The sequence below is a fragment of the Drosophila miranda genome, chromosome 2 (genome assembly GCF_003369915.1).
Source record: "Drosophila miranda strain MSH22 chromosome 2, D.miranda_PacBio2.1, whole genome shotgun sequence".
Taxonomy (NCBI): domain Eukaryota; kingdom Metazoa; phylum Arthropoda; class Insecta; order Diptera; family Drosophilidae; genus Drosophila; species Drosophila miranda.
This window is the reverse complement of record NC_046675.1, coordinates 28,583,560-28,597,182: the sequence shown is the minus strand read 5'-3', so window position 1 is coordinate 28,597,182 and position 13,623 is coordinate 28,583,560. Positions and strand designations below refer to the sequence as shown.

General features: G+C 47.9%; 1 protein-coding gene across 1 annotated transcript; it reads left to right on the top strand.

The window, feature by feature from the left end:
* Positions 1–1,330: 1,330 nt before the first annotated feature.
* Positions 1,331–8,451, top strand: LOC108154802 (box A-binding factor). The gene is made up of 6 exons (XM_017285200.2): positions 1,331–1,874; positions 5,457–5,866; positions 5,940–6,837; positions 6,902–7,403; positions 7,583–7,913; positions 7,983–8,451. The coding sequence occupies exons 1-6, from the start codon at positions 1,830–1,832 to the stop codon at positions 8,092–8,094; spliced, it is 2,298 nt and encodes a 765-aa protein (XP_017140689.2). The 5' UTR covers positions 1,331–1,829; the 3' UTR covers positions 8,095–8,451.
* Positions 8,452–13,623: the final 5,172 nt, after the last annotated feature.

Genomic DNA, 13,623 nt, shown 5'->3' with positions numbered 1-13,623 from the left:
AAAATATTTCTAAAGAAAGAGGTAGCCTTTGAAGTACTTAATGTAGGGATTGTTACCAGAACGAACCTAGAATAAAGACAACTGAAGATTTGATGTACCGAATCTTATCTGGTTATATCTATCAGATGTTTAAGTGACAAAAACCAAGGCTTGAAGATCGGTAAAAAGACAGGAAGAATACAGGAGGGATGCCAAATATTATTTATCTATGGTTCGCCAAAGCAAATCTCCCTCTGGTACCTTTAGTACCTTCCAAAGATGAAGTTCACTTAAAACCCAATGAATCTATTGCGATCGTGGACACGTTTTGTCAGATCTCTGATTAGGCATTCCTCGACTCGAACAAACAACTTGAACAGAAACAGAAAAGGCAGAAAGACACTTCACCCCAAAAAGGAAATCAGAAAATTCAATCTTTGCTGACAGGTTTTTTGAGGTTTTTGCAATATTTACAGCACCTGATCCTCGACCACGTGTGTGATCGTCGATCGTGGAGTGTGTGCCTCTCTGTCTCTCTGGTGCCCTGGTGCTCTGTCGATTTTCATTAGTTACAACACTTGAGAGCTGATTGTGAAGTGGGGAAGTGGAGCTGCGCCGTCAAAAGCGGCCCACATACGAGTATGTAGGGGATATGGTCATATAAAGTTTTTGTTCACGACAGCGCGACAGGTCTCCAGGCCCAAGCCCATGGCCCAAACGAGCCCAAAGACCCAATAGACCCCATAGACCCATTCTGTTGACGTTGACTAACGCTGGCCCCATGTTTATTAGTTTGCCAGAAAAGTGTTTTATGAGTGCAATTAGAAAATGCGCTAGACTAAATTGCACAATTGACAAATAGCCAAATGGTGGAGAGTCGAGAGTGGGGTGCCTGGTTGCTGGTGGCTGGTGCCTCTCCATGGGCCACACCAACCCCATCCCCATCCCCCACCTGGTGGCAGTCGAGTCGAGTCGAGTCGTCGTTTGCTGTCACACAGAACTGTGGCTGGTAGTGGTATTTGTATCTCACGGATACGACAACGAGCACTTATCGCCCGTCGACAACTGTACTCGCACACACACACACACTCCCGTAACCGTACCCTTATCGCTGCTGCCCTGTATCCCTGTATCTGTGCGATAAGATAACCAATACCACCACTGCCAAAATATACAGCTGTTCATGTGTGCGAGTGTGTGTGTGTGTGTGTGTGTGGATACGCATAGGAATAAATCATAACTCACCCACACAGGGAGAAGGTAACACCCATACAGGTGTGTGGAGGTAAGTGCTATATGGCACGGTGCATCTGTGTGGGTATCTAATTGGGCGGCAGGCAGGCAGACCGCAATGCGTCGCGTCGCCTCGCCTCGACTTCGTTGTTGTACTCCGCTGCTGCTGCCGAGTCCCAGGCCCAGACCCACAGAACCGCCACAGAACCGCCACAGAACCGCCGCAGAACCGCAACCACAGACCTGAAACCACAGCCAGAGCCCAGAGCCGGAGTCGGCACCCAATTAATTGTTACTGTTAAATGCAGCGCGGAAATCGAAGTCTGAAAGTTCCTACCAAAAAATAATAATAATATATTGTACTAAACACCTTTTCGCGCCACTTTTGAGCCACGCCCGTTTGCCGCCCCCTAGCTCTGATAAACCCCCAACACACAGTGGACGGACGGACAACCAGTGCATGTGATAATAATTTTCAAAAAAAAAGAAACAACAAAAATCAAGTGATAAAAGCGAAACTTAGATAAAACATTGGAACACCATCCAAACACTAGACTACACTTCACCCCCGAAGAGAGCTTGCAAGGAGGAGAGCAGAAGGGAGGAAACGCACTTTGATGGTCTGCAAAATTATCTCAGCGAATGTCAAGATGCAGCTGAAGGTGGGTACAGCAAATATTTAGAGTCTAAGAGGTCATAGACGATATAGAAAGTGAAGTGATGGAAATGAAGGTATAGAATCATGGGATATCATAGAAGAAGGACTGCTTCCAGAAGGCAGCTGTTGATTAGATCAAAATCTGTTAAAGTCAAGGAAGTTACTGTGTGGAAAATTTGCCAAAATTCAATCAAATATGTTACTAAGAAATTATGGGAATTTTTTCAGTAAATCTACAAGATATTAATGGCAATTTAGTGCCTTTAAAAGTGTGACATTAAATGAACAAATTTCTGCAAATATATAGTAGTACTTCCATATAAAAAGGAACCACTTTTGATAGAAGTATATTCCCCTAACAAGTATCCAAATAACATTTGAAAGCCAGAATAAATTAAGCAACTAAACGAGCAGACTTTTGAGCACATTTTTATACCATTTTTGAAGATCAATTTACGAGATTTGTATAAGCATATCTATCATCTGGAAAACATTGTGGTAGAGTTGAGAGATCATAAAAAAGTTGTTAACCGTTTCTCACACAAGTTCATTAAGCTAAATAGACGGCTATATAAGACCATATAAACCAGGCTCTAAAAATGTTTATAGATCGGCCATGGAACTCTATTAAATCAGAGCCTGAGCTATAGGAACTCTATTAAATGGCGCTGTGGTTTATAGAAATATTAAAGCTTTCAAAACTGTAAAAAAAGGATGGAAGAAAAACACTTTTAAACTTAATTTCAAAAGTAATTTCGGGGCATTTAATTTGGTTCAAACGGCAGCCAGACCTGGCCATAGACAGCGGGGCCTCGTCAAGGAGATAAGACAAATTGATTTATAATGAATGACTCATCTTTGGGGATGCAGCGGCAAAACTGCGACACTTTCTGGCTTTCTGGGCCACTCAAAGGAAAAACCCCGAAACAATCCATTAAGAAAAAACGAGAGAACGGACCGTAAAAAGAACAGACACTGAAACTGAGACTGAGTTAAATGTGGAAAGATGGCTAATCTTTATGAGCCCTGAAATTCAGCTGGCGATCGGAGGTGGCGTCAAAATACCTTTGACAAAAATACAACAAAAATTTGGAAACACGCACATTTTGACTCTGTATTCGTTTCATTCATGAAAAAAAGGAAAAGAAAAAAGGACACTCTTCTCTTGGCTAACGCCAGTGCGGATAATGTGAAATTTATGTCAATCTTATCACCTCGCTTTGGTCCTGGTCCTGGTCCTCGTCCTAGTTCTGCTTGCCTTTATCGCAGGGGATGGAGCAGGGTTTATGAATGAAATTGCCAACCCTTGTCCGTATGTTTGTCTGGGGGTCTGTCCGTTGCCGCCGGAAGTCCAGGCCCGTCATCCAATCGCAATCGAGAGTCCCTTAACAGTTGCTCAATGGCGGCATCGGCATCGGGCTCTGGATCGGATAGTTGCAGTTGCAGATACTTTTATTAGACACGCGTCGCCTCGCCCGATGGCCGATGCCTGATAGGGGTAGAGTTTTCGATTGATGGCCCTTTAATAGAGCTGTAAATGCAGCTGGCAAATGGTTCGGCCTTATCGCACTTTCATTAGTGCCCAACGCTGCAATGGACTTTAATTAATCGAGGGATCATCTAACGATCATGGAAGGGGAGAGAGGGAGGAAGATAATAAAGTAGTCATCAAAGGTTCCATTACCAGAAAATGTTTCATTGAGGTATTTTCTGCTTTCTCAACCACAAACCCCAAGCCCAGAGCCAGACCCCGGCTCAAGCTCAAACGAAAGCGAAACGAGTGGCGATTGTACATATTTATGCATATGTATATGTATATCTGCTGTTTATATAGATAAAATGAGTACGGCTGTGGGTGTGACTGGCAGATTTCATTCATAAGTTGAACCACTCCCTTGAGCACCTCGAACTCTTGACAAATAGCACATGCCACATGCCACTTGCTCAACTTATTGTAATTCTTAAATGCTTATACGAGTATCTGTATCTGTTTCTGTTTCTGTATCTGTTCCTATCGATGACGTACTCCACGGAGCAGGTGGGATACAAAACCATGACCTCTCGTTGGAGTCCCAGCAGCACCAGCAGCAGCAGCTACTGATTATGTACATTGATAGCGCCTCGGATAAGATATTGTCCGTATCGTTCGGCTGTAGTATCTTAACTTTTGTCGCGGGGCACGTGTGCATACCTATCGTACTACTCAAAAGTCGCATGTAGCCTCCCCGGGGAGTCCGGGTTTATCTGCAGTTTGTCAATGTGACGTTTTGCACCACTTTATCTCTCCCGGCATCCGGAGTCCGGAATCCGGATCTCCCCCCCTGATTCATTGAACTTTGCCCAAGAAAGCGCAAACTTGGATTAGTTTTGCCTAGAGCCAATAGTGGAGTCACTTCCCCTCGGAGACCGACCTCTCAACTTCCTCTTGACCTCTATGCGCTATTGCATTTCTTCTGACTTTTGGACTTGGACTTTACACTGTGCCAAAGTGGGTAATTTTGCACTTTTTTTATGACTTGTCAACCATGAATCATGGCCTAAGACTTAGACTTGTGGATCAATCATTTGTGGGGCACAAGTCACAAGTAAATTCCGCGTAAAATGAATCAATTATACTCGTAATTGTGTGGTAGGTAAACACAGAACATCCGTTGTCTTCAAGGGGTGGCGCTTCTTCGATTAAAACTTGAGGGAAGAAGGAGCTGCTTTAGATATACTTGAACTATCCTTAAGCTGCACAGCTCTTCCATTTCTATCCTCTTTCTATTCAAGTATAGTACAACTCTCTAAGTTTCCACCTATAAAAGTCCCACCATATTGTTCATCCATTCTCGATTGCTAGTCATCCTTGAATACGAGTATGCTTGTGCCTATGGATTTCCCCATGCAAATAAATAGTAGATACATATGTATTTATAGTTTATGGTGAAACCCGCCTCAAAGCCTTTGCATTATATGGCACTTGGGGCACCTGTCGGAGGTGAATCAGGTGACAATGACGATCGAATGTGTTGACACAAGTTTGGGGGAGAGGTGCAGACGGTACAGGAGGTAGTACATGGCCACCCCCAATGGAATCGAGGAATGAGGTCATAAACCAAAATCGACTGAGGTCTGACGTATATAACGTATAGGAAAACAGCAAAGCGATTTCGTTTTTATGGACAACTTTTATTTCCGTCCAAAAAGGAACCAAAAAGTAAGCAAATGAAAACGAAACTAAGCCGCGATCTGGGCTCTGGGCTCTGGGGTTTGAGGTTCCGAGGTTCCGAGGTTCTGTATGCAAACATTTCTGGAATAAAAGTGAAAAATGTGTACGACAGTGTTGACAGTGAGAGGTACGTCTACGTCCCACTCGGGGTCCCCCGTCAACGTCTTCTTGTAACGTCTTTGAGGTTGTAGGCGACAAGTTGAGCCGCCTTTGAAGTTGCGAGACGGCTCTGGGTCTCTGTTGACTTTGGTGGCGGAAATCGAGGCAACCAGTTCGCACATTTGTGGCCGGAACTGGAGCCACACTTTTGACGTAGCCACACACTTCTGACCGAGACTTTTGAGGCATTCAACATTTGTCGCTTGTCCATTGCAGATGGAAACGCAGACAACGCAGCAGCAACAGCAGCAGCAGCAACAATTGCAACAGCAGCAACACCAACAGCAACAACAGCAGCAGCAGCAGCAGCAGCAGCAGCAGCAACAACAGCAACAGCAGCAACAACAGCAGCAGGTCCAGGTCCTGAGCAAGCAGCAGATCCAATTGATAGACAAGATCAAGCTAGAGGCCAGCAATGGAGCCGAGCAACTGAGCCAGCAGACAGCCAGCGCCCTGGAGGAGCAACAGGAACAGCAGCAGCAGCAGCAGCAGCAGCAGCAACCAGCAACATCCGTGGGTGCGGTGGTGCAGGCGAGTCAGGGAGGAGTCAGCAGTGATCCTGAAGAGCAGTACGTGGTGGTGCCACGCACCCAGCAGAGGCGCATCCTTACCACAGCGGGAACACTGTAAGTTTCAAGGGAGAAGTCTCCTCTAGAAGTCCACTCACGCACAATCGCTTTCTCTTGCTCTCGCTTTCAGAGAACTCAACGAAGCTCGGGAGGGAGAGCCCAGCAGTGGGAGCTCTGGTTCCGCCTCGGAGGGGCACATCGTGTACCAACGCAGCTCGCACCATTCCCCAGGGGCTGCACACGCGACGCACTACGTCCAGATGGCGCCGCGCAATGCCGAGGTGCCAGAGGCGCCACCAGGTGCGCCACCGGGCACCCTCTACGCCTATCCCTCGGGGCAGATCATCTGCAGCGGCGAGGATGTGACGGCCATCAAGATAGAGACCATCGAGAAGGGCGAGGTGCCAGGGGAGTCGCAGCAGCTGCAATCCCACCAGCAACAGCAGCAGCAGCAATTGCAACATCAGCAGCAGCAGCAGCAGCAGTGTCCCACCCCCAATGGAGCCGCCTATGGGGAGACCATTGTGATCAGTCGAGAGGCAGAGGCACTGCAGCATCACCACCAGCAACAGCAGCAGCAGCAGCAACATCAGCAGCAGCAGCAACATCCGGCATCAGCGGTGCACATCGCCAGCAGTTCCCATGGCGGTACCGTGCGCTTTGTGTCCGAAGACGGACGCTTCTCCACTGCTGTGCCTGAGGCGTCCGGCTCCACGCTGTACTACGATGTGCCCGTGGTGGATGCCAGTGTCCATGCCAACGAGTCCAAGACGTACGCGGACCTGGGCAACGCCTATGCCTTCCCTCCGAGCTCCAGTTTCACGAGCAACAGCTACGCGGCCACCCTGCAGCAGGGGAACACCATCTACACAGTGCCCGGGGGCCAGTTCTTGGCAAAGTCCGAGGCGAGTCTCAACTCCCTGCGGCAGACAGGACCGACGACCTTCCTGAACCCCTTCCCAGACGGCAGCCAAGCCATCGACCTGTGGACATCGCCCGCTCCGCCAGAGTACCAGAATACACCATTTGTAAGTGTGAATCCCTCGGAAATCCCTCGATAAATGTCTCACTCCTCTGATCTTCGATTTGCAGACTAACTTCCATCCGCAGGTAATGGACGAGTATGCCTCCAGCAACATGACCACCACCCACTGGTCGCCCGCCAGCAGCATCGGGCAGTACGATGGCAGCCTGGTCACAGCCTCCGCCACATCCTCTCCGAACCACGAGCTCAAATGCGAGAACTGTCATTCGCCGTTCGTCCGCAAGGGCGCGGAGTTCTTCTGCCCCAATTGCAGCTTCATGCGCATGCCCCCACGCATGCCCCAGCGGCAGGCGAAGCCAAAGACCCCTGCGGCACCCAACAATCGCCGGAACGGAGTGACCTGCGCCAACTGCCAGACCAACTCCACGACTCTCTGGCGGCGCAACAACGAGGGCAATCCCGTGTGCAACGCCTGCGGCCTGTACTTCAAGCTGCACAGCCTGAACCGGCCGCTCTCGATGAAGAAGGAGGGCATCCAGAAGCGGAAGCGCAAGCCAAAGAACAATGGAGGAGCGCCCATGCACAGGCACGCCCAGGCACCACTGCCAAGTGAGTAAAAGATACATTTGCTCATTCGTAGAACTCCTTCCCTCAGAATAAGGATACATTTGATCATTCAAACTAAAGATAATGGAAATGGTGGAGTGTCCTTAGGATAGCTCTGGTTTCAATGAGATCTTGCCGAAAGTTTTCTAGTAATTAATCCCAAAAACCCTATCCATCCCCAGGCATGCCGCAAGGTGTCAATCTGATGGTGAACAACGCCCCTCTGTATCCATCCCAAGTGCCCATAAATATGCTGCACAGCCAGCAGAATGCCAGTCCGGAGCTGCACGACATGTCCACGACGGGACCGGCCGGAGGATCGCGTGTGGTGGCCATTCAGGTGCAGAATGCCACGAGTGCAACGCCTAGTTCCGAGGGGACTCTGAATATGTCCGCCCGCCACCATGTGACCGGTGAGAGCCATTCGCCGTACAGCCAGCAGACGACACCGTCGCAGAGTCAGTCGCCGCATTTACCCAGCCCCGTAACCCTCAATCGCCAGATAGTCCAGCCGTAAGTACCGCCAGAGAGATCTGTAGAGTATTGAAAAGAGAGTGATTGGATTGGGTTTCTTTCTTATAGAGTACCTGCCATTGAGAGCGGTCGCAGTTCCTCCAACAACAACAACAACAGCGAACTCCCACCGAGCGTCATAACGCGCACTGGTCTGCCGGAGCGATCATCGAATAACTAAACTTTAAAACGAACTAAAAGTAAAGTAAACCAAAATGTCAAGATTGCCAAAACATTTATTTAAGCTATAGCTTTAAGATCTACATATGTATATCTATTGTATAGTAGTATCCCATGCCCCAGTTAGGAGGAGGAAGGAAGGAAGGAAACTTTTGTTGATCAGAGGAATACTTGAAAAGTTTCTGGATAAACCAATCAATCAATCATACCGTTTAGTCAATCATTTGAAATGATTTGTGGACCCGTATTCCGAGCACTCTAGAAGTATTTTAGCGAAAAACAAAAGCACGAGAAGACCATAAAGAAGCCTACGATTTTGTATGTTTAAATCAAATAAATAAATAAGTTGTAAACGCAGGAGGGAGAGACACTTAAGACTTTGATGACTCTACTCCGGTGGAGCGCCCTGCCCTGCTAATCCACAAGCCAGGATAAGGATACTGCCATTGTCCGGAGTGGACTGGAGTGGAGAGTGGCGGCCCTCGTTATATTTCATTGTCAACAATTTGGCAGCAAACCAAATTGATCCAAATTAATTTTAATGACCCCCACAGACCACAGAGCGCGCGACCATCAAATCTTAACAAGATCCCCAGACCCGAACCCGGGCCCAGACCCAGACCCAGACCCAGACCCAAACCCAGGGCGATCCTCAAAGCGATCCCCAAAGCGAAAGAAAGAAACCCCAAAGCAGTGTCTAAATAGCGATTTGGTGTCATCGCTTAAAAGCCTGTCCGACGCACAATGCCACCACCGCCGCCACCGCCGCCACCGCCGCCGCCGTCGCCACCGCCGGAGTAACGCCACCGCCTGATGCCTGATGCCTGGTGCCTGGTGCCGCCGCTGCCTTTGATCTGCTGTCGATGGTATGGCAAAAATGCTTCAACTCCGAGGCCAGTGCAAGCCCCAAGCAGCCAGGAGGCGGCGCAAGCAATGCCTGGTATAGTATTAACGCCTTGAGTAGCGGACCCCGAGCTCTGCCTCCTGCTCCTCTGTGGATCTTCTTTTGGTTTCTTTCGCTTTTTTTGTGGCGTACGCTCGATCAATTAGGCAAACTTGTTTTACGACCGCTTTTATTAGCATTTCGCGGACCAGCGGCGGCGCTCCAACTGGGAAACGCAGCGAAAGAGTGGAGCTCTCTGCGTGGAGCTCTGGGACTTTGAGCTTGGAGTGCGAATGAGTAATGGGACGGCGGCCCCAGCACCCAAGCAACCAGCACACGGCAGCAGCTATGGAATGTGTTGGCAAAAATTATGTGCAGCGTGAAGTTTGTGCAAGTGGAATGGATATGGATATGGAATGGGTGTGGAAGAGGCAGTCCTCTCTCTCTCTCTCTCACTCTCGGCTTGAAGTGGAATGGAGTAATAGAGGAAGTCCATTTCTATGGCTTCCGATGGGGGAAATACGGGAGTGAATATGATCTAAGGTAGTGAGATAATAATTTCCCGTAAGACTTCTGTAGCTTTTCCTTTTTAGCCATCTTTTGGATATCTTTTTCTACTGTATACATTCGAATATTCCATTCAAATCGATTGAAATTCGATTCGAATCTCTAGACACATAAAGTATATCGGAATGGCAATTGTATTTATGCTTAAGGAGCACTCCACTCCACAATTACGAGTAGTGTGCCAGTAATTGCCCGCCGCACCTGTACGTGCCTGTACTATCCTCCGATGGAACAAGAAATTAAAACATTAGCGTGTTCCAACCTGTTCCATACTTCGGGGGGAGGAGAGGACTTGAGGTTGTGGCAGAGAAGTAGAGGAGAGACCGTAAAATAATAATTCAATGTGACAGGCAACAAGATACGACACCGGGCGCCATTTTTCAGATGCCACCTCACCCTTCCCGAGATCTCTCTCTCTCCTTGTGGGACACTTGTTGTGGCGCTCTCTCTCTCTCCGTCTCGCTCTTTTACACTATCTGTAGAATTATGACAGACGTACAACTCGGAGTGGAATGAGGAGCGATCCGCTAATCTCTGGGGCCGTGCATGCATTTGAATTTCTATTAAGCTAATTGCAATCCTCAAAAACGAAGGGGGGAACGGGCATTTGCCTGCAATTTAATAACAGATACAGATATTGTACTCCATTGTTCTTCAGATATGATTCGGATCGGCGTAAAAGCCAACATAAACTGAAAACTGTCAACATTGAGCACACTCCCATTTGAGAGTCTCTGCATTTAATTAGCCATCAACCAGCGGAGAGGTGACCACCTAGCCAGGCCTCTTGAACCCGCCACGAACCCAAAAACCCGTAGCCCGTAGCCAAGCCCAGAACCGGGTCGGGTCCGAGGCGCCACTTAGTCAACTTCAAAGTGCAGCCGCTGCTCCAGGTTAAAGCTGTTTCTGGTTGGCGGTGGTGGATCTGCCCCAGTCTGGGGCTGCAACTTAAGCCACCATCATCATCAGGCCTCATCGCTGCTGGCATTACAAATCGACAAACGACACGAAAATGCGCTTTAACATCGCGCAGTTAAAATAGATAAAAGCCGATAGTCAGACGCCGCCAGGAGGCCGAGGAGGAGCGAGGAACGGGCCAAGAGGAGCGGAAAACGCAGGCGGATTACGAGTATCATGGCCGAAAGCTTTGAGAGAGCACTACTACTCGTGTAGGATTATGCTAATAAATTGTATCTATTAGTTAGTTGTGTATGCATCTCTCTGAGTGCTGTCTGAGATGGATCTTCTAAATATGTTTCAAGCTTAAACTGAAGCCATTTAAATGTCTACTTTTCGGGCACCTCTTTTCAGCCATGATCCATGAAAGATTTAGAAGGATTACAATCAAATCTGAGGATCCATTTAGGGATCTGCCATTATTACAATATTTCCATTTCCATTCAGAAGTTTCTTATTCCTTCCCAAATATATTTCATTCCCAAACGAGTTCTTAGAAGGCTCCGTATCCCTCTCGAGATTATATTCTTCAGATGGCCATTCCTTACACCTTTCCTTCCAATACCTCTAATTCTTCATTCCCTGCTTACATCTTTCTATATTCCAATATCTTCTACACCCACTTGCAACACTCTCCACCAAGAAGAAGACACACCCCAAGACATCTCGCCTCTGACGTCACATGCGGCACAAGCAGCAGCTAAAGAACTTGACCGAATCCCAGTCCGAATCGTTTCTGGTTCTAGGAAAATCAATCGAAATTCCAAGAATTCACACGAAAGACAAAATGAGATTGGCTTGAAAGAGCCCCGCACATACGGAGGACAGACAGAGACACAGCAAAGCAGGAGTAAGAGACAGAGACAGAGTGAAAGGGAGAAAGAGATATTGTGGCCCTCTATAGAGGGATAGGGGCATGCATGCATAAGGTATTCCCTTGTCTCTACGGCCACGGCTACGGCTCTTATCACAACTCACGCGCGTCTCGTTCCATTTCGTTTTTTGTGTGTGTGTGGATCGTTCCCGAAATCACATTATCTCCATTCGTGCCTCCATTCGTTCCTTCGATGGCGACGTAGCTAATGGATATGCCACAGCCACAGACCTGAGACCCGAGACCCGAGACACAGTCCCAGTCCCAGTCTCTGCCACATATCACAGATGATGATGATGGTGATGGTTGCAGACGCCGCCAGGAGGAAGATTGAAGATGCGGCGCTTATCGAGGAAGAAAACGAAGAGAACGAACGAACGAACAAAAAAAGATGAAACCCGAAAAGAGTTCAGGCCAGGTTCCAGGTTCCAGGTTCCAACTCATCTCCTCTCTGCATATTTCTGTGTGTCTTTGCTTATCGTTCGAACTGCAGACTTTTTGTTGCCCCTTTGCATTTGCATCAGGCCATGCAACGTTGGGGCCGAGGCTGAGAAAGGGTTCTCGGTCTCAGAAATGTGGCGCCAAAGGAAGCGTTGAAAATGGTACTTGATCTTGATCGCGATGACCGCCTCGCACCGCGCACCGCACCTCTCTTTGGAAGGAGCGATATGGCCAGAAAGAGGCTCGACTGTGCTCGATCTTCTTCTGGCTGGTGAGTGTAATTTAGACGGCGCCTCGTTCCTTGTTTCACACTAATGCACTTGCAGCTTTTAAATGTCACCAGGAACACAGTCTCAAAGTCTTATAGTCTCCTCCGATCATCAGATCTCTCTGTTTGGTTGCGAGGCCACTTTGTGATCTTGTAATCCCCTCCAGCTCTTAGGCGACTGATGCTCTGATGCACATCTCTGGCAAGACTCTGGTGTGCATTCAATTTGAATAATTACCGATACCATTAGGGATTTGTTTGTGCCAAGGAGAGGATTATTATTAAGTAATCGATAGAGGGATGTGTCTTTATGCGAGAGATGAATGATTGGATCGATCTTAAGGGAGTATCCCAAAGTGCAACTAGGTGCAATGCTAGCCCCAAGAAATGCTTAAATCATCCACCAAGTAAGGCTCCTCTCAAACGCAAAGTAACCTCTATATAATCTTCTGGTTAAAAGCATTGCAACTAAGTGTTACATCGAAACCCAGTGTAAACAAGCCATAAACCAAAATAAGATATGAACCAATCGAATGCTGATTCAATTTGTTGGCCAACTTTTTAAGTGCCATTTTGTTAAGATCAGTCAACAGAGACGCAGAGAGCGAAGCCATCGCCAAGACTGGATGTCAATGAGCCCATAAGCGATAAGTTTTACGATCGCAGCAGGAAAATGGAACAACTTCCCCCAGGATATTGGCCATAACAATTACAATGTATGGGCCGAGAGAATCGGTCATATCGGTAGGCCTATGACGATTGGCATCCTCTTCAATTAAGTGCGCGAGAAGATCTCCTTTCCTGCAGCTTTTCATTAGTTTATCGCTGTGGCAGTGGCTGTGGCAGTGGCATGGGGCAAATATTTCAAATGTTGCCACAAGAAAGCAGGGGCCCAAAACCAGTTGCAATTAAAGGTCTCCTTCTTCAGGTGGCGCCGCTTTTTTTCCGTCGACCCTTCAACGTGAGAAAATTCCGCTCGATATTATATAGGGAAAATGTCTCGTTATCGAGCGGCCAGGCCAGCATACCTGAGCAAAAATGTATGTGCGTATGCTTGAGATAGTGCCACAAGGAGCAAGCTCCACAGCTCCACAGCTCCACAGCAACACCAGCACACAGCTCCACAACAAAAAGCGTAAATGTCAAAATGCCAAAATTAATTGCAATGGCAGTGCCTTGGATAAGAGCCAAAACCGGAGACAGGGCCAAAGACAGAGCCAGAAACGGCCATGCTGCCACCTCAAGGAGCCAGAGAGCAAGAGAGACCACGGGCCAGAGGCCACAGCCCACTTTTGGGGCGCCACAAAGCCGATTATGGGCTGGATGAAAGAGTGGATCAAGGGTGGAGTTGGAAAGTAAATAAAGGGGTATTTATGGTGAAGTGTAAAGGCTGGGAGTATCCCTTAAAGAGAATAATATTTTGCGGGGCTTAAGATTATTATTAACAAAAACCCTCCTCTCGGAGACGCCCCTGCCTCTGTGGGCTTCAGTTCCTTCTTGCCACACTTGGGCCACCATTACAAATTCTACCACTTTTGGC

What these genes read in the sequence shown, in the direction of transcription:
- LOC108154802 (XM_017285200.2), top strand. Translation starts at nt 1,830, where the DNA reads ATGGTCTGCAAAATTATCTCAGCGAATGTCAAGATGCAGCTGAAG. An exon ending in ATGTCAAGATGCAGCTGAAG is followed by an intron (nt 1,875 to 5,456) that starts GTGGGTACAGCA and finishes TGTCCATTGCAG; the next exon opens with ATGGAAACGCAGACAACGCA. An exon ending in CTTACCACAGCGGGAACACT is followed by an intron (nt 5,867 to 5,939) that starts GTAAGTTTCAAG and finishes TCTCGCTTTCAG; the next exon opens with AGAACTCAACGAAGCTCGGG.